Genomic DNA, 21,531 nt, shown 5'->3' on the forward strand with positions numbered 1-21,531 from the left:
TTTTTTTTAAGGAGTTGAAGAATAACTGTGCTTGCTTGGTGTCGCTCGGGCTTTAAGTGAGTGAGGATTGATGAGGTTTGGTTGGGAGAGGGGAATAAAAACAATGGTCTTAGTAACTAAAACATACATTTATCGATCTCAGTATTTACAGTAATGAAACGGCAATGTTATACAAGGTATTAACGCTTGCTCGGGCTTAAGTTAAGAGGGATGTGGGATCCCATAGTATTTTTTCTAGTGTGTCGAAGAATATTCATGGTAAATTTGGCACGGATACGTTGAAATGTGTGAAAGTCTCTTTCTCACAAACATAGATATTTAGACTTTTGTACGTTATAAAATAAATTTTTGTATTCCAGAATACGCTTCTATCATCGTAAAGAATCTCTTGTGGTAATAATAAGTTTTGTATTTCAGTATAAAAATTATTATAAAACAAAATTATCTGTAAAAGAAATTACTTTTTTTTTAGAGACTTGCATATTTTCAATACGGCAAGAGTAGTATTTTATTAAACTGCGGTTAGAAAAATAGAAATAGAGTAGAATCGTGGTAACAATCATCCTGGTCTTAAGAGAATTGGTTTAGATAATACTGGATAAGCTATATTTACATCGTTATTTATTGTCATAAAAGTTTATATGTATAATTTAGACAGGAGAAACAAACATAAAATCAACACCACTTGGGGAACGTAACATTGATTGGACAATAACCATGTCTAGGCGTATAAATCTATCCGAGTAGACAGAAATACGTGGTTAGAATATCATACTGTACTGTACATATAAGTATTTTATTTCCTTATTCCGTGGGGAGGTTACAGAGAAATCGCTTTGGTGTGTATTACGCATTGAACTTTTGTAAATGTTTCAAGTTATTGACCAAAAAGAAAAAATCGTATACAACAGGAATAGATTTGAAAAAAAAACTAATGCAAATAAATTTTGACTCTATAAAATAATTTGATTTCTACTCAAAATTTTATACTTATTTAATGTACGAAATGATCGTATCTGCTTCAGAAATTCTATGTTGATTTTTATTCTAATTTAAATTTAAATTTGACATCATTTCAATTATAATTAATTCCATCCTATTTCAAAATCTCATTGCTGTTCTCAAAGAACTGGTTAATATTTTTAGAAATCACAGAATTAGTTTACGGGTTCTGTTAATTGAAATGTCTTGCATTGTACTTACACAATGCATGTATTTGTATCGTGTTTACACTAGACTCTTTTTAATCCGGCCATTCCTTGCACAGAGAGTTGCCTGATTAGCGAGAGTGCCGGATTGCTACGAGTGTTTAAGCGTAAAGACAATGAATTGCGTGACCTATCGCCCTTTAGGTAGTGAACCTTTTTGGAGGTAGGTGGCATCTAGTGTTGTACACAGAAATGAAACCCGAGTACACAGGAAAAAAGGCTATGTGACATGCCTAATGTTTTCATGGAAATATTAGTGTGTGTCGGATTAGCAAGAGTGTGATGTATTTTAATTTTTTTAGTCTTATATTTATTTATCTTTTTACATATGTTTGATGTAATTTAGCCAGATTCTCGACCCGAAAAAACAATAATAATTTACAAGTATTACTATTTACTTCGTTGTATTTTAAAACAATAATGCTCAAAATACATCAAAAGTCTTATTACGAATGCAAAGAGACATCATCTGTGCCCCTGCATTGATAATTTACAAACGGTTTTATTTAGTTTCTTTATGCGAATTACCATTTTAAATTGCGACAAATGAAAAAGAATATGTTATTTTAAATTATTTCCAACAGTTCGCAAGCGTTTATGAATATTTAATCTTGTTTTTTTTACCCTTATAAATCACGAAAAATTGCACTTTATTATTTTATATTTTATTTAAAATTGCTTTTTTGTGTGTGTATGTGTGGGAGTATGTTCACTCGGAAACTCGTCGAACGTAACGAGACATTTAAAACAATTTTTTTACGGTCAGACAGATGACATTTCTTCCTTTTTTCAGACGAAGCGTTAATATTAATCGATAGCCTTTCACGTGAATTTATTTAAATAAATTCATAACATGTAATTATATCAATTTTCTTTTTATTTCAAGAAGTAAATATAATATTAATAAGCTAAATATTAATTAAAAATCAAAATAGAAATCATACTAATTACCTTAATTACATTTTTACGTCATTAATTACTTGATAATATGCATGAGAACTTGTAATGATGGTATTTACCTCGTATTTGAAAGAAAAGGGAGGGAGGAAAAAAAATGTCATTTTGTATCCTCTTCAGCAGGAAGATATGATAAATTTTTACTTTGATCATAATGATAATCTGTTTATGACTATTTTATATTCAATTTTAAAAATATTTGAAGAATAATGGCCTTCATCCAACATCTTATCAGTGCTGAAACAGAAAACTCATAAGAAACTGCAATTTGAAAAAAAGAAATTGTTAACATACACAAATTTTTCACTGTTTTTTTTAAAGAATAAATGTTTATCTCGTGTTTTTCTTTAAAAAAAATACAGCTTCATATTTATTCATAGGCTCATACATATAGACTAGTAAACATTCTATATTTTAAACAAGAAAGAACTTTACCTGGCATTAGCATCGATTATATTTTTGAGTACAGAATGATGTAAAGAGTGCTGTATTCTTTGTATATTCGCTTGAAGTTTTGTAATTTATCACACATATTGAATCCTAGGTAAATAGATGATAAACCGGAAGGAAATCCAAATCGATTTAGTATATTTTTTGGGGGGAGAGAGAGAGAGAGAGCGCGAAATGAACAAATCCAAAACTGAAATTCCATTATTTATAGAGGAGAATTTGATCGGTAGAATTGTTTACACAGATTTCGTGAATTCTTGCCAAATTCAGTTTTTAATCAAATGGAAAGCCGCGGCATCATTACGTTAAAGGACGAATCATTCTTCTTACAGTCAATATATTTCGAATTTATTCGTTTTTCCGATTTATTTTCTTGTTTTTTTATTTTATTTTATTTTTGTAGGTTGCGGGAATGGAAAATATCTGGACATTAATCACGAAGTATACAAAATCGGTTCTGACAGATGCGCTCCTATGACCCACACGGCCAGGCGTCGCCGATACGAAGTGCTAATTTCGGATAATCTGCATTTACCATTTAGAGACGAATCGTTCGATGCCGCATTATCGGTGGCCGTGGTCCATCATTTTGCCACCACAGAAAGAAGAATCCAAGCTTTACAAGAGCTAGCCAGGATCCTGAGGATAGGTGGTAGAGTTATGATAACTGTATGGGCTATGGAACAACGGCATAGAAAGGTAAGTTATTTATTGTTTATTCTATTGTAATTTATAATAAAAATTAATTATTTGACTTTGGTATTACTTTTAGTTTGAATCTCAAGACGTTCTAGTACCTTGGTATCGACCAGACAAAAGCAGCAGTGATGGTAAGTTTTTAGCTTCTGTGTAAAAAAAAAAAAAAAAAAAAAAGGCTGTTTTCTTTTCTTTTCGTGGTCCCTCATTTTAAGGGATTCTCAAACCATTACGGAGCTGAGCCAATAACTTCCTGTCTAGATCGGAAGTTCGTATATAGTNAAAAAAAAAAAAAAAAAAAAGACAGTGGCTCTATGATAAATTTCCAGAATTTATAGAAATTCCTTACATTTTTTTTTATTTAAAGAAGTATGTAATCAAAATTTATTTATCTTTCCAAACTGAATTTAGTGAGATTAGCCTATTTCAATACTATCTTTTCATCCTTCAAACCAAAGATAATTTGAATATTCTCTTTCCAATTATTTCTAGAATTACTGGAGATTTAACGACAAAACTGTATGCACTTTTCATATAGAAAAACATCAAATTGTACTCTACAGTACATACAATTCGAAATGACATAATTACGTCTACACTCATTTTTTTTTCTTTGTAATTATTTTTTTCTAGTATATTTGATAATAAAATTATAAATGCATCAGTAATAAATTCTATAAATATAAAAAATATTAAATCTGCAAACAAAATTTCATTTAAACATTTCAAATAAACTGTCATATTTAAAGAAATCCGATTTACCAATGTATACAGAAGAAGAAACAAGCTTTTTTTTTTAAATTTATTTTGTGTCATTTTTCGCGTATTTCTTCTTTTGTTTGCAACTTTCAAGTGTAAGGATTTGTAAACAATTGTTCCTATGCATCTAAATAATTTTTTAAGTTGAAATTTATGAGAATATTCCATCACAGTCGGAGCCGGATGGTCCATTAGACATTAGGTACATGTCTAAAGTAATCGAATTTTAGTGGACTGCCCTAATAGTAATTAAAATATGAACGTACACGTAATAATATTTTATAAAAAGTCATTCCTGTAATATTTAAAAAATTACAATTAACTAAATTAATTGTCAACGTTTCTCGTGTTGCGGATCCCTAACCCCCTCCCCCACACACAGCTGCACTCAGTTCATCCCCCGAATTTTATTACATTATTTACTTTATTTCATTGTTTTATGCATTAATTGGGGCATTTTCCTATGTTGTTTTATCTTAAATTATGATATTTTATAAATAAAATGGACATTTTTTAGGTTGGGAACGGGTTAATTGTAAAAATTCACTACAATAAAAAATTTAACTTTTGAAGAACACTACTTTATAGTAAAATATTATGTTTTTTTCTGTTTTTAGATCGTGGATCGTCGGCAGAAAAAGACTTGACAAGTACTACAACTAGTGACGACGATATTCTTATATATCAAGCCTATTCGCACACATCTGATAGTGATATCAATAGCACTCCTGTTTCTCAACCAGTAAATAAACGATTAGCTCAGAGAAGGCAGCTATTTAGTAATGCCAGGGGTCGTTATCAAGGACGTAGCTTCGAGGCCCCTTGTAATCAGAATACTACCGAGATGTCATCTTCGGGAGAAACTTGTTATAATTTCTTGCGAAGAGCTTTGCAGAAATTATCGAATCCCGGTGCTTCTTACATTCGTAGACAGTCTTATTTTTATCGTAAATGTAGGACCTCTTGGTTTTCTGATAGTCAGGACTCTGATCCCGGCGAGAATGGTCACATTGAACTCAGACATTTAGAAGAGGAACCAACTGTCATGGATACTAGTCCACCAGCTCCGGCTCAAACAGAGTTCAGTCCTACGGCTCACAGATTCAAATCGTTAGGAGATTTGTTTCAAATAATTCCCAATATCTTAAGACCGAAAAAATCTCCAGTGGATCAAGAAGAGCATCGAGAAAAGAGAGTTTCTACGGCAAGTGATCCAAGAGAATATGCAAGAAAGCCTGGACCTGCATTAAATGGAATCGTAAGGTCTCGTTCCACCGCTTGCTGTATGTTTCAATACGAGGAATTTGAAAGAAGTGAAGAAGAAAAAGTAGTAGTAGCCTCAAATTCACTAACCTCTTCTGATATTGCCAATGGAAATGTCATTATAGTGGATCAAAATTCCACTCAAACTGTCGATTCTCCTACTGACGAAGAAAAAGAAGAATCAAATGTGCCCAGTTTGGTGGAGACTTCTAATCAAGAGCAAACTTCAAACTTGGTAGAAAAATCCACCGATACATATGGGCAGTTAATGCCAGAATCTCCACCTAGTCACGATGAAGAAGAAGAGGAACGACTGGTCAGCTATTGGTCAATGCCTGAACTACGTTTTTTGTCGAAATCATCAACTATGGAAGAACCTGTTGAGATTAAAGCTGAAGCCAATCAACTCAATGAAGTTGAAAAAACTTCTTCAGAATGGAAATCGAATCAAGAAGAAAATTCTGATTTTAACATTTCCGATAAAATGGCTGAAGACGAAAAATCAAAATTACTCCGAAATGGTTTTGTAAAAAGAAGTTTAAGCATAGATATCAACGTTCCGAAAATGAATGGCGACCAACGACAGTTTTCTTCATCTGCAGATGATAATAAAGAACATCAATCTCCTTCATGCACTCCTCGATGGAATAGCTTGAAGAGCGACGTGGAAGAAACAGTATCCGTTGTCCAGTGGAAAGGACAAAGTCTTCAGAGTGATACGAGCGTGGAAAGTGACGAAAGTATTATTTCTGTTATATACCGTAGTCCTAGTGAATTAGAAGCTTTGGCAGGAAGAACTAGGAGAACGAGTCGCTCTCTTCAAGCCTCTCCTCTGACGATAACATCCAGAGGAGGTTCTGTCGAAGCTAACTCGGATTCAGGTGAAACAGGAATCAAACTTTTGTCTAAATACTTAGATGCCGAATGCACAGAAGTGAGAGAGATATTACAGGATATTAAACCAATTGGATGGAAAAACAAAATTGATGGAGAATTACTGAAAAGCAGGCGATCTCGTTCCACTAGCGTAGATCTAGACTTTCGTCACGAATCTAGTGTAGCGAGTTCGAAAGACTTGAGAAGATCTTCACTACCCTGTCCTATGTACGTGAGGAAATCGCTAGAAATTGAAGAAGAAGAAGAAGACGAAGATTCCAAAAATGATACGGTAGAAGTATTTACTACCAAAGAAGATGAAGAAAGTGTTTCCTCAAAATCCGTTACCTTTCGTAGATTATGTCGCTCAGAACCAGTTGATCTTTCAGAAGATGAACTTGACAATCTTCCAGATGATGGAGAAAACGCACAAGATGACGCTAAGGATAATGAAATATTTGATTTGAAGACAATGATTTCTCAAACAAAATCTGTACCAAAGATGGAAGGAAATAAAACGGTTAAAAAACCGGTAGGCATTCTGAAGCACTGTTGTCGTGCAAGTAGTTTAGAAGAGCAGAGCACCAAACGCGTTCGATTACCAAGAAGATCTCTAAGTGACGCTAGTGACCCATTGTCTCCGATAAAAGAGCTAAAGTCTTTTCGAGTACGTCTGTGTGTGGATGAAAGACCTCGAGGGGGAGGAAGCGTACCCAGATGGAATCCGACTCTAATTTGGCAATTTTCACCTGGTATCGCGGAATTAGAAAGTAATGATGAAAGGCATGAAGAATCAGATGACGACATGCCCATTCATCAGAAGTTAATAGAAAATAGTACGCATGAAGAAGAAGAAAAAGATCTTTCAGTGCGAAAATCTTTGAAACAGCAGTCTTCGGAAGAAAATGATACATCCAGTATACAATTTTCACGTCAATCTTCTACGACTTCGGAAGATTGCTCTGACTTGCACCGCCAGCATTTTGCAGACGATGAAAGAAGATCATCTTCCGAGCATTCTAGAAATACTAAAGAAATCATTCACGAAGACAGCTCGGATCATGATTATTCTCTTCCCACACACGACATCTTTAATCGTTCTGATTCATCCGACAGAAAAAGCTCTTTTGTCCGAGAATCGTCAGAAGAACAAAATCCAGAAGAATCGTTTGAGCACGATGTTTCCAGTGTGACAGCTTCTATTGGATCAAAAGACACCGAAGAAGATCTCCCCGCATCTAATCATTTGTGCCAGTTATCGGAAGGTCAGAGAGAAAAACGACATAGTAGATCAACAGATGAATCTGATGTTGATTTAATGCAGACAAGCTTTACTTCAATTCCAGAAAACAGCTTCGGAAAGCTAGAAATCCTCCCTGTTGCTAACACAGATGAGATGTATGACGTAATGGAATGGACTTCCCGAAATTGTGATCACACAGATCAACCAAGCAGCTTGAGTAGAAACACTTCTCAATCTTTATCAACATCGCAGGAAAGTTTGGCAGGCAACGATGCCGGTGGTCCTATGACTTATCATCGGTATTATCATGTTTTTCGAGAGGGTGAATTAGATCATTTGATTGAAACTCACGTAGAAAATCTTCACATCATTTCTTCCTATTACGATCATTCTAATTGGTGTGTTGTAGCGGAAAAAGTACAAGTTTGGACGATATAAATTAACGAGGATAAAGATTTCAGATTTTGATAAAAATTTCCTCTTAATGGCTACGATACGAGCCATTTGTGAACTCCCTTGTAAAATTTTCTATATAAACAATCTTATCCATAAAGAATAGGTGAGTAAATATCATTGTGTATAATAAATATCAAGAATTTATATTTTGAATCTATGGAATAGCGAAAGAGGAACTCGAGCAGGGACCAAGATATGCGGCTGATGAAAAGTGATGCATGGTCTTTATAGCTCCTGTCTTTAAATGAAATTTCGTCTTCCTTCTTCAAGAATATAACAGGTACATTATTTGCCATCGATTCTATCGTCGAAGATTATTTCTCTAATACTTTGCTTTTCAGGATAATTTATATTTTCAAATGGCCTTAACAATTATCCTGAGAAAAAAAAATCCCGCGAGTTATAAGAATTTCATAGTTATCAAATAGTCCGGAAGATCTCGAAAGAAATCGAAGCAGAACTTCCATCTTTTGTTATTATTATTCAGAAAATTGCCACGTCCAGATGAGAAATAAAATAAAAATAAAATAAATGATCTTCCGAAGGCATTCGAGCTCAATGGAAAAAAAAAGACTCATTCTCTATTCTTCCAAATAAGAATTAATTTTTGTAATTCTTCAAAGGTCTTTTTAAACTCAAATCTTCATCGTTATAAAGTTATATATTTGAATGTATAATAAAAACCTTATGATCATCAATTTTGGTGTTGTGGCCTTTACATTCCTGTTTGCCACTTGGCATGCAAGAAAAAAATTCTTTTTTCCAGTGCCACGAAGAAATGAAAACCCGAATAAGGTTAACGTCGTGATTGACCTGTTATTTCTTCGTCTTGGCTTATCAACATTAAAATATTATTTAATTTGAACAACGAATTTTTTACAATTTGAATAAAAATAAAAGATAATTTTTGTCTCGTTAATTAGTCGTTCGAATATTTCTTTTTCACGAATCATTTGCATTTCGTGACAAAAATATTTAGTTATATTCAAACTTAATTCATCTCAAGCTCTTAAAATAAACTTAGAAATCTTTACAGATGTTAAAATATGCCAAATTTTTAAATTTTGCTTTAATTTTAATTTTATTTTCAAACAATTTTAAAATTGAATTTTCTAGTTAAAACAATTTATAAAATTTTTCAAAAATTGTTTATAATTTTTCTATAATGTTTGTTAGTTAAATTAATGTTAAAATTCACTGAAATAAAACAATAATAATTAATTAATTAAATTATCAATATGACAACATAAATGCATATGTAAATAAATTCTCGATGTATGTCCATCAACGATATAAAAACATTGTTCATCATCAAATGATCTCAATTTATAATTATTATTAAAATTTTATTAAAATATTAATAAAATTAAAAACATGTTTATGTGAAAATTGTATTTTTTTCCAAAATAAATTTATAATTTNCTTCTACTGTACTATTTTAGAAAATAGCATTAAAAGAAAACGTTATGAAAATTACCTTAATTGTTATCTTAGTAGTCCCTACCGAATTCTATAAATTCATGATACAGATAAAAATAACTATAAACTTCTTTTGCTCTTAAAATAATCTAGAAGCACAGTGTGATCTTTAAAGAAATTGATATTTCTACCGATTTTTCAAATTGTAACATTGATAAAAGGATCAGTTTTTCTTTAAAATGATTCCTTTATCCATCTATAAAATTATTTTCTTTAACTTCATCTTACCCATCTGTTTTAATGTCATATTATTTGTCAAAATATCTTTCAGTGATGATTACACTTTGAGAACAACATAAAGTCGATTGAAGCCATTTAGAAAATATATAATATCGCTTATCTATACGTTCCTTTCCTTCTTAAGCCAAAAATACCGGACAAAAAAGTCCTATGTGCAAAGGCAACGTTAAGCAAACGTGACTAATCACTTCGTTATTCGACTTCTTCATTGTTATGTACAGAACTCACCAGTGACCGAGTGGATGAAACCAATAAACACTGGTTGCGGATTCGCTCATGTTAATAGGACCGGCATTTGATAGCGTGTCTTAACAGAAAATTGCAGCTCTCTGCAGAAAGCGTACACGACCAACTGTCTACAGGAAGGTTCAGGCGAATACTGTAGTCTTTTTCGCCAGATGCCCAGTACGTTATATTCTAATGACCCTTGCGCGATGGTATCAAGAACATTGACATTGGGGTTTTAAACGAATGGGGCAATGTAATGTTCACTGACGAATCACGGTACAGTCTACAGAATGATTTTCGTGGGATCTGGAGAGAGCGAAAACCCAGTACAACCCCATGAATATTGTGGAAATGACAAGTTTGCAAGCAGTAACGATACCATGCTTAACGGCCTCACTAAGCTCCACGATTTTGCAATGGGTGTCAAAACTATAAGACTTGTTTTTGGAACGTTTTTTCGATAATGGCAAGGTTTTGTTGCCCTACGTGAAACTTTCCCGAACTGATTGTCAGTCTTTAACGTGAACACTGCAGGAGATCGGAATCTCTTATTCAAGAATGGATTTTTCTCCGGACAAAGCTTAAAAACATCGTTTAAAACCTGCATTCGCATTCGGTGTGCGGTGTGTTCGTACAGGAGACAATCATATGCAACTTTAATCAATTTCTGTGAAAAAAATTTGACGACAATGCTTTGGTCTAATTATTTTGTTTTTTGATTTTGAGTAATTTCGAAACAGAGACGAAATTAAGGGCTATGACTCGCACAAACGGAAAAAATTACGATTCACAAAGCCTTAAAACACAAGTTACACGAGTCCACGACTGATCACTAAAGAGAGGTTATAGCCGACGTTTCCATCTCGAAAACGTGTATGTCGGACGTTCAGCGCTACCTTCCTGTAAGCCTACAAGTTTGACAATGGCGTTGGTATGTCGAGCATGATTCCACTGACGTTCCAAATGCTATTGTCAAACTTCCAGGCTTACAGGCTTACGTCGGACGTTCAGCGCCGAATTCCTGTAATTCGGCGCTGAACGTCCGACGTACACGTTTTCTCGATGAAAACGTCGGCCGCAACCTCTCTAATGGCTCAGACTGACTGAACTGCTGAACGAGATTACTTCATTATGAAAGTTGCGACATTACCAAATTTGTTTGTTAGGATTGTCAGATTCGGTTGTTAGAATTCATGATTTAGAAAACGTTACGTTATTAATAAATGCCAATAAATAAATGATACAGGATAATTTAAAATTAAATATTTTTGCTAAAATAGTACCAACAGTACCAAAACATCTATGTTTTAAGCAAAAGTACCAACTTTGGCACTAAAGTATCAGTTCTGGCAGCCCTGTTTTAGACATGATCCCCTCCCCATCCTTAGATTTGTAATCTCCAAAATGTAATAGCATCAATGCCCCAAATATATTCCTAATTTCAAAATTTCTGGTCCACGGTGTCCTCAGGCAGTGGCGTGCCGTCATTAGAAGTGGTGGATGCGCCGCTTCCCTTGTATTTTCTAAAAAATAAATACATATTAATTTTAATTATATGAAAATAATCGCACAATATTTTATTATAGCCGCATTATGTATCTTATTACAAATTTCTATACTACACGTAAAAAAAAAGATAAGATCGTTATTGTATATTCGAATATTAGTGGCGGAGTGGAAGCGCTGTATTGTCAGCATCCAAAAAGCCAGATTCGCGCATGCGTTTTACAGAGCACCAACCTCACCCGGTTTAGCTGGTGGAAGCCTACAACCTCGGGTGGCTGCTGCACGTATAACGCATCCAATTCTATCCAGGACCGGTTCCGGGCCGTTAGCCGCCCGCCTGCTAGATATTTGGCCGCCCTCGCCCGATTACGTGAATCACGAGTAGATTTATAACTTAACCCAACCGATAAGAATTTACGTACTGGTATGTTTTTATGATAGTTTTCTGTATAGTGACAGGAGAATTAAAAAATCCGTTAAAATATTTGATATATTTATTCCGCTCTCCGATTTTATATTACTTACGGATTTCGATGTTAAACCAGTGATATTACGATTTCGTATGTCCCATCTTTAAGGGGATGTAGAAAAAAACGTGTACAATTCTTGTATAATGTTAAAAAATTAATTGTTACTTTGGTACCATAATTTACAACTAAATTTAATGAAAGAGAGTCACACCAGGTACAGAAAAAGCTCTAGAATTTATTTTCCCTAAATTTACGATTTATGTATCCGTTTGTCTTTCCACTTTTTCCCGAGACTACAAATATTCCAGTACAAAGTAACTGGTTTTGATTTATTTCTACTTAAGAAGTAGTTAAATAATTAATCGATTAGGAAATTGGGGACATAAACAAAACCCTGATGAAAGAGCCGAAATTTTACTTAAACAAAAGCTTAACCGAACCAATCTCTAGCCGAGTACAGTGGGGACTGATTTCTTCGAAATATTAGATGTAATAAAGACAGACATTTTTCCAGTTCAACGAGAGTGACCGAAAAGTTGTAAATTTTGGAAATTTCCGTGGACAACACCTGGTCCTAAAACGAATTAGTTAGAAAACAAACGACGGACAATCTATTAAGTTTAACATATTTAGACTTTTACAGCTATGGTGAGAAACGTTTAAAATTTACAAGAACCCTGTCGCGTCTTTTGAGGTATATTAGTGATGCGACAAAAGAAGCATTTGACATTGCCAAATCCCGAGGGTATCGGCACCCTCGGGATTTGGCAGCCCGCGTGCATGTACAGTACACACCGCACACCTAGCAGGACCGTCTCTGATTCCACTCGTAGGGAGCTATTTGACTAAGTGGTTAAGATTTAAAGAGTAAAGAATATTTTATGTTATTTTCATGTACGTTTCATTACAAAGTTATATTTAATTATAATTTTCTTTAAAAGTATATTCATACAATTGAAGAATGTTTTGTACCAGGTATGTATATCCACCACACATTTTATTTCACCAAGTAAGTTTTTATAATTTTATTTTTAATTTTAGCCCTTATATCGTGGCTAGCGATTCGGAATGTAATTGCGATATTGAAAATTTATTTTAAAAAAGTTTTGGCTCGAGATCATATAATGAAAAAGAAAACATTATTAAAAGAGAAAGGCCAATGCCTAAGTTAAATATAAACGCTTCAATAAAAAAATTTGTTCGATATTTTCACGATAAAATGGCTCTGTAAATGCATAAAAATGCATTTACAGAGTGAAATTAGTGTGTGGAATAAGAATGTCTTTGACAATTTAGCTGGCAAAAGACACGAAAAATCGTCGATTCTTTCGTATTTGAAGCAATTTGGAAATCGAAGCGGAATAGAATTTAACATTAGTAAATAATATAAAATAAATATTGAAAATTGTAACGAGATAATTATGGGTAATAGATATATTATATCTAAATAAATAGATGTTATATGTTTTTATCAAAGCAAGAATTGGCATTTAGAGGGCATATGGAATATATTGGATCTAATAACAGAGGTAATTATATTGAACTTGTTTATTTATTAAGTATTATTTATTAAGTATAGTTTATTTAAAATTACCAGTTAATTCTTTCTTTAAAAATACATTTAAAGAATTAACTGATTGCCCCTGGAAGTCGGCTTCTTATAGAAACACAGCTTCCCTATCATCAAATGTCACGGCACGCCACTGGTGTCCTTAGATATAAAGCAAAATACAGGCAAACACACACATCCGTGGGGGTGTTTGGAGATAGGAAAACAAAAGCATACATAGAGTAATTTTTTGGATGGGCTATATCTCGCTAAGGGTCGCTCGTAGAGATATGGTTCCTTTGACTTTTTTGTTCGTATGAGTATGTTCTACAGCTCTGTTAAGGTTCCAAACGTATCATTCAGAACTTGAATTGAGCTTAAATTATGCTTCTGCATCCTTATTTGTAGAAGATAAAAAAAATTTTAAAATAATATAATTTCTTCAAATTTTTGAATTGTAAACAATAAAATATTTGTCTATTAAATAACTTTTTAAGATCGGATTTCGTCGTAAAAGCTGGATCAACGTGACTGGTAAAATTACCAGTCACGTTGATCCAGAAAATTCAAATCAAAACAAACAGTGCACTCTAGTGGACGATTTAGAAATTTGCCGTTATTTTTTAAAATTAATCTTTTTGAAGTATTTATCGATGTAATGTCTAAGTGTAAATGTTTCTAGAACTTTATCTTTCGGAGTGTCTAAAAAACATAATAAAAATAATAAATTATGATAGGAACATAGGATGTAAAAATGAAATGAAAGAGCTCTTATCCTCTGAAATTTCGGAAAAATTGACTTGTACGATAAATGGGAGAGAGGGAGAGAAAAATCTCCCTCTCAAATGTTCCTACAAAAAACAAAGAAAATAAGAAAGCGAGAAATTCATTTACTATCTAATGTAAACTTATACAATTATCTTTATCACACAAGAAGAATGATCCGTCATTCTTCCCGAACACCGTAACGAGAGGAGCGAAAAACCGACCTGACCTAACCTAGCTTAACCAGAATCTCAATCCTCATAACACCTATTCAGGAAAAAACACCATTAGAATGTCACGTCCGATGATGATACTAGTTAAGTCCGGGTGTCACCTTTGAGATTCAAATCCATTGTCATAGACTGAGTGATAAGTTCGGCAGATACGAAGCATTTCATAGGAAATACATTGAACCACAATAACCATCAGTACCTTATTTAGACACCGATTCAAGTATAGTGATGTCGCTATTAAAAAGATTGTCACGTTAGTTAAAAGATTTTAGATAAAATGGTTTCTTAAAATCGAAATTAATAGCAAATAAAATTCGTAGAAAATGTAACATTCCTGTTGTATTTGAAGAAGTCAGATCAAGAAAATGAAAACGTTTATTCGATTATAAAGAAACAAATACATGTACTCGTATAATACTCCCGAAACAAATTTCTTCGGGAACTATTTTTTAGCAATATTAGATGGAAGAATAAACTCTACAGAAGAAAGATTTAATCTAAAATTTTTCTTCCCTACTTTTCCTTATAACAAAATCTTTAATAGCACTATCAATATCGATTACATCAGTCGTTTCTTGCTCAATAGCCAAAATAGGCAGATTAGTCAATCTTAGTGTACTCATTGTCGATCATAAATAATTTTTGATTAATTAACTTCAGTTTAGAGAAGCTTCTCTCACAGCTGACATTGCTTATGGCAATTGTATATATTCGAAGCAATATTATTATATTAGGCAGCGTAACTTTCAGCTTAAATTGCATAATAAATTGTAATAAATCAAGTGGGCTTGAATTCATTAATTCATTTTTATTGACCGTGGCAGCAACAAAAATCCTTAGCCGCACGCGTTCGAGCTTGAACTCTTCTTTGTAAATGTCATGAGATACATGTTCTAAATTGAAGTCGTGGTCGTCAATATCCAGTAGTTTAGCTGGCGTAAGAAAGATTTGTTCGCCAAATTCAGTAGCTGTTGAAACATCTCATGAATTTCTACAGTTACCATATCTAACGAAGAAAACAACTTTCTTCTCAACTCGTTTTCGTGGGACAAGGCTTCATCTTTACTTCCGTCGCCCAAAATTTGCTTCGTCGTTATTCGTCTAGAGATTCCATTAAAATGCCTAGGTCTTCACACAAACTTTTAGCATAACTCAAAGCACCCTCTACCGATTCATCTCGTTTTTCTGTGAATAGCGTCTGCAAAGCACTTATTTTTTGAGTATACTGATACACGTTGAGTTCCTCTGTTTGTAAATAATTTTGGGCGTCATTGACCTCATGCAGTACAGGTTTCCAGAGGCCCAAAAAACATATAAAAGAAAATGATTACATTGTGACTAGCAAAGCTCCTGCGTGTTTAAGCTTTCGTCTGCCTCTCTCAGTTTTTCTAGAGTTGTCAAAATAACCTTATAATGGTTCCATAACATATCTACTGCTTCAGCTCTTGCTCTCCATCCTGTATCCTGAATCCTTTTTAATGTCTTTCCTGTAGCAGCAATTAGAACTTCCCACGGTGTATGGACGCGGAAAAGAACGCATAACAACGTTCAAATTACCGAAGAAAGTTACGGAATTCGTTTCAATTGAAGCAGCATGCAAACAGATCAGGTTTAAGGAATGGTTTGAGCAAGGTACGGCATTGGGATTTATGTCTTTGAGCCGGACGTTTTCAGCTTCTATGTTTTTGCGGAGTTGGATCTCCTCTAGTCTCCTTAATATTAATTCAACAATAGGGATTTTGCCTTCCCTAGCAAAGCCCGGGGAGGGTGCCCCCTTTGAAACCCTACGCTACGCCACTGATGTTTTGTGTTGTATGCTACGCAGCAATGATACAACCAATGTGACTCCGTTACAATGTTTAAATAAGCTGCTTAACTATGCGATCCCTTCCCGAATATAACACAAAATATGTGAAAAATTAGATTTTGCCGATATAATTAAGGATTTCACTGAAATCGAAACACGGAGATTAAATTTTATAATATAGTTCTTGTATTTTTCTTAATTTTTGTCTCCGAATTCTTTACAACTTCGTAATACTGTAGTTTAAATTATATAATTTATATACTTTTATTTTCGTATTTTTTGTATACTTAGATTGAAAAAATGTCTTTACTTTAAATTTATTTTGTTTTTAAATAAAATTGTGGTAAAAATTATATAAAGTATAATTTTTGAAGTCCGCATTTCATGATTGCCCCTGGCATCGCTGTCGCTAACGGCGGCCCTGCGTTCGGCCATATAATTACTATTTTTTGTTTTAATTTTGTCTAAATGTTAAATCCGAATAAATAATTTATGGATGGTTTTTCGTAATTTGTAACAAAAATTTATTTTACTATAAATAAGCACTATAAAAATACTTTTGAATACTTGTTTAATGTTTTCTTTTACTTGAAAATTGGAACACAGAAATGACTAAAGCACTATATTGACTAATCACGTTCCAAGTTTGCATTTCTAGAATTTTCTAATTTATAAATTATTATATAATCTGATTGGATTATATCTAAAGTTCACTGATAAGATATATTCCATTTAGATATTAAAAAATAGGAAAATACGGTATCAGTTAAAAAACTTTCGTAGGGCGCCTCTAGCGGAGAAATTATCGTCATTTCGTCATTCTTGTAATCAAACATGTGTGTTCAAAGGAGCATACGAAATTGATTATTTAGTTTTTGGTTGTTGAAAATAAATTACGATTAAAGTGAGTAATTTATAATGAAATTATTGATAGTATTTTGTAGTGTACATTTATTGTATACTTAACAGCGCTATCTCTATTTAAATAGTCTGCTTTTAATTTGGTAAACATTAGCTTAAACGCATAGCATTAGTATAAATAACCAATTTGGTTAATTATTAGAATAGGTTAGGTTAGATTAGAACGTGTGTCCTCACTGTGCGGCCATGACGGTGCACGTAGGTAAAGTTTGACCGCATAAACATCAGTTTGGGCTTTTAATTCTCAATACATTTAACTTAAAAGTTCATAATTTAGTTCATTAATATTTTCCTGTGTTACAATTAAATAAAAATATGGTGCAAAACTGAATAAAATAAATTTTTCATTCATTTCCAAACAGCTGATCAAAGCAATGTAAAATAAATAAATAAAACCCCTCTAATTATTTAATTAATGAGATTGTTTAATAAAAATATATTCAAATTATTTCAGAATATTTTGATCTGAATGGAATAAATTTGTTTGAAATTCCTGATTATTTTCTAAATAAATTTTCTTCTAATAGGATGATTATTATGAAATATTGCGATATTTTGTATGAATTAGAAGTTGTGAAGTTGGATCATGTAATATTTTGTTGGATATTTAATTGCTGAAGTGATAATGAAGTTGCATCTTCATGACAGAAAATAGTGTGACGTGAGCGAGCGAGAATATGTGGCAAGATGAGGTGATGATGTTTCATGCTCTTGTTTATTACAACCACACAGACAAGAGCGAGAAACAGAGTGTGAAATGTCTTCACCTCTTCTCACCACATACTCTCGCGCATTCAGAAAAGTTGCTCGCTTGTGTCTGCATAGTTGTACCCTAACATTTATCCCCAATTCTATTCAATCTCTGTAATTTAAGAGTTAATTAATACAATATTTTGGGCCAAAAATAGGCTTTTGCACGCCAATTTGGCACTTTTTGGCAAATTTTGAAAAAAATTGGTATTCGATTGTTTGGATAGTTAGAGTTTAAAAATACTGATGATTGTGAGTGCATTAATGCAAAATCTTCAATCTGTTGTCATTAGATGTAAACTTTGTGGACATAAAATAGGTTCAACTAATCTTATATATCTATACTAATATTATAAAGAGGTAAAGTTTGTAAGTTTGGATGTAGGAGGTAATCTCCAAAGCTATTCATCCAATTTCAAAAATTCTTTCACCACTATTTAGAATGGACCTTCAGGGTGGACATAGGCTGTATATTATTTTGTTAAACATTCATATAAATTAAAAGATGTCATCTAGGTAAACATTATATTTTTGGTGTCAGCGGGTGGCAAGGGACAAGACACGTACGTATATGAGATAGGTAACCTCATGGCATGGTTAGCGAGATACACAGTGCACATGTCTGAACTTGTGATATATAAAATTACATGTCCTGACTGATTCATCGTTGCCTAGAGCAAACCGCTGAACCTAAGTAGGTGAAATTTGGTATACAGTTAGGGTATGTCATGAAAATGCACACTAAGAAGGGATTTTTTGAAATTTCCCCATGAGGGAGAGGGAGAGGATTAAGGCTTAACCCAAAGAACGTCTTCTACTGTACTATTTTAGATGCAATTTTTTGTTTTTTATAGTAACAACTAATGTTGAGAATCTTAGTGAATTATTTAGGGAGGATTATTTATATCAAATTGCAAATTCCACATGGGTGAAGCTGCGGGTAACAGCTAGTTTTCCAATAAATTTGGAGAAAACTAGCACTGTTTTACAAACAAATTTTAGCTTCCAGAAGAAAACAAACATTTTTGACCTCATGTTCACAAACTATAGCTTAATATTTAATTAAATTCCAAAATTTTCAGATAATTTTTAGTTTTTTTCCTGTAAGTGTAACTGAATGTCACTTGAAAATTTTAGACTTTATTATATCTTATTTTGCAAGTCACAGTTAGCCTTGAAATCTTTAATTCACCATAAATAGTCACACTATGGTGAATTAAAGATGTATGAAATTTGTTGGTTGATTTAAGATAAGTAACAAAAATTACATAATGATTTTCATCATTGTTCTTTTCTTTTAATTATTAATAGTAAGATTATTTTTTAATCAAAAAACTTGCTATTAATGTTAATTTGAAGGACTGTTTATTTGAACTATTAATAATTAAGATATTCTAGAATTAATATTAAGATATTCTAGATTATTAAAAAGTATTTTGCATTGAGCTTCATTAACTATAAACTTTCTTATCATAATTACTGTTTTTTTATTTTCAATGTGATTTATAGAACATTTTTATCGAAAACGTTAGATTATTAAAATCTTTTGACTGCTGGAAGTAGTATTGAGGTGTTAATTGTTGTTTGTAGAACATTTTTATATATACTGTAATGTATTAGAGTAGAATTCTGGAAACTTGACTCTCAATAATTTGACATTCCATAAAACTCTGTGTCATCCAAATAAAAAAATATATATACATGCAGTCTAGCTTCTGAGTACAAATTCACTGAGTACGGCGTTAATAAACTTCATTTAGTATTCACACAAGTACTTTCGACGTTTGTATAACCGTCGTCATCAGGCGAAAAGAACAACAGTTTATTAACGCCGTACTCAGTGAATTTGTACTCAGAAGCTAGACAAATATTGGCGTGAGTTATTTAAATTTATTTTTACATGCAGTCTAATTTTTTACTTCTATAACTTAACACTGCAATCAAATAAGTTAGTGTTCTTCACTAGCGACACTTGATAATAACATTACAGTAGAGCATCGATTATCCGAATCAATTGGGGACTGGGTTATTCGGAAAATTGATTTTTCGGATAACCGATTATGTACTAAAAAATATATTAACCTATCCCATGTTGAAATTCGTTCAAATTCTGGCATGTCCTTAAGTACCCTCTCGTGGTCACGCCTGTGCTGCCAGCTAAAACACACGTACCGACAAAAATAATATTGTGGTAGCCCAAGACATAGCCAAAGATTGCAGTGCCACAGCACTAGTGGAAATTTAAATTTGCCGACTGAAAAGCTTTCGGTTGATCGACATTCAGATAATCAATGCTCTACTGTAATTCCACATGTTAACAAAGAATATAACCCTTTTTCCAAGGTGTTATTTCAAAATGCTGATGATGCAAATGTCACTAACTCAAAAGTAGCCACTGAATAACCAATATTTTTTAAATTAAAATTTAATTTCAAATAGAAATAGTCATTATCGGTACATAGTACATATATGAATTTATTACAGTACATATAATATTTCTATGAAAATTCCACTATTTAGATTAGCATCATCATTGTCATTTTAGTAACTTATCACCTTCTCAGTCCATATTAAATTGAGTTTGTGGGATTCTACTATACTATATCTTTGAGAAAAATGAAAGACTGACATTATACAACAATCTGATAATAAAGCATTCATTCTATAACTTTTTATGTGATTCATCAGTAAAAATTTGCTTAAAACAATTTTTAAGTTTTTGTTTCTATAATTATTTTATTTTAGGATAATTATACTATTAGCTAGAAATGTTTGTTCCCATTTCAATCATGTGACAACTGTTAATTAAAACTGTAAGCATGGATAATAAAAACTTAAATTTACTGGCTTTAGTTTTGGGCTACACGTAAATACTTTATTCAAAAATTAACAAATCTCCACATATAAATTGAATAGTTACCAACTATCAGCATTTTGTATGCTCCATCAGTGGACAGGCTACTTTTCCCTTTTGTCAGCATTTAAAGAATTTGTTGTTATCACATAAACACTTCATTTAATGAGTCTAATACTAACATATAGTTCCTATATGCTGATGATATTGTATGTGAACCAACTGAAATGAACCAAAATGACGTTCTCAGATTCATTCAATTGGGAAAGAACCAAGATTGATATATGTGTGTTGGTATAGTTACAAGAATTTTAGCTCAGATATGATAATTTTAAATGGTAGATATGATAAATTGCTTCATCAAGCCTGGCAATCAGTGGCGTACCGTGGGTGTCAGCCGCCCGGGGCGGAGGAAAATTTCGCCCCCTTTTTAGGTATTTCAATTTAAAAGACCCAAAATACAGTTTTGTCACAGAACATGCGATGAAAAATTCGGTGGTAGTGCAGCGACCTGTTTAAAATAGTTCTATTGGATATTAGTGGTGTATATGAACGCGAATGAATCGTACAAGCAAAAAAAAAATGGTCAACAGGTTTTGCAGGATTTCCTCGGATGAAAAAATTACTAGTTCACCCAGACGGCGAGCCGATTCCCAGACTGTCCGGACGATAGCACTATCGTAGGCGCGATGCAAGTATAGATTAGGATGTTTCAAATTTTTACAAGCTATTATTATTATTTATTGTGAAATTTTGCCGCCCTTTAAAAAGTGCCGCCCGGGGCGGGCCGCCCCTGCCGCCCCCACTACGGTACGCCACTG

At 33.0% G+C, this 21,531-nt stretch overlaps 2 protein-coding genes across 4 annotated transcripts in view; both read left to right on the forward strand.

Annotated features, from left to right (window-relative positions):
- LOC111625160 overlaps positions 1–8,902 on the forward strand; it is a 112,408-nt gene extending 103,506 nt beyond the window's left edge. For all 3 annotated transcript variants that reach the window (XM_023368230.1, XM_023368220.1, XM_023368212.1), the window contains exons 5-7: positions 3,019–3,314; positions 3,388–3,445; positions 4,688–8,902. In XM_023368230.1, coding sequence (XP_023223998.1) covers positions 3,019–3,314; positions 3,388–3,445; positions 4,688–7,890 — 3,557 coding nt within the window. In that variant the 3' untranslated portion in view covers positions 7,891–8,902. The remainder of the gene's footprint in view (positions 1–3,018; positions 3,315–3,387; positions 3,446–4,687) is intronic.
- An 8,057-nt stretch (positions 8,903–16,959) lies between these two features.
- The window catches only part of LOC111624948 (zinc transporter 9-like), a 49,364-nt gene continuing 44,792 nt past the window's right edge, over positions 16,960–21,531 (forward strand). Inside the window, exon 1 of the mRNA XM_023367945.1 lies at positions 16,960–17,089. The gene's annotated coding sequence lies outside the window, so the exon portion shown is untranslated. The remainder of the gene's footprint in view (positions 17,090–21,531) is intronic.

Source organism: Centruroides sculpturatus, unplaced genomic scaffold (assembly GCF_000671375.1).
Source record: "Centruroides sculpturatus isolate CEXI.00-Female unplaced genomic scaffold, Cexi_2.0 scaffold77, whole genome shotgun sequence".
NCBI lineage: Eukaryota > Metazoa > Arthropoda > Arachnida > Scorpiones > Buthidae > Centruroides > Centruroides sculpturatus.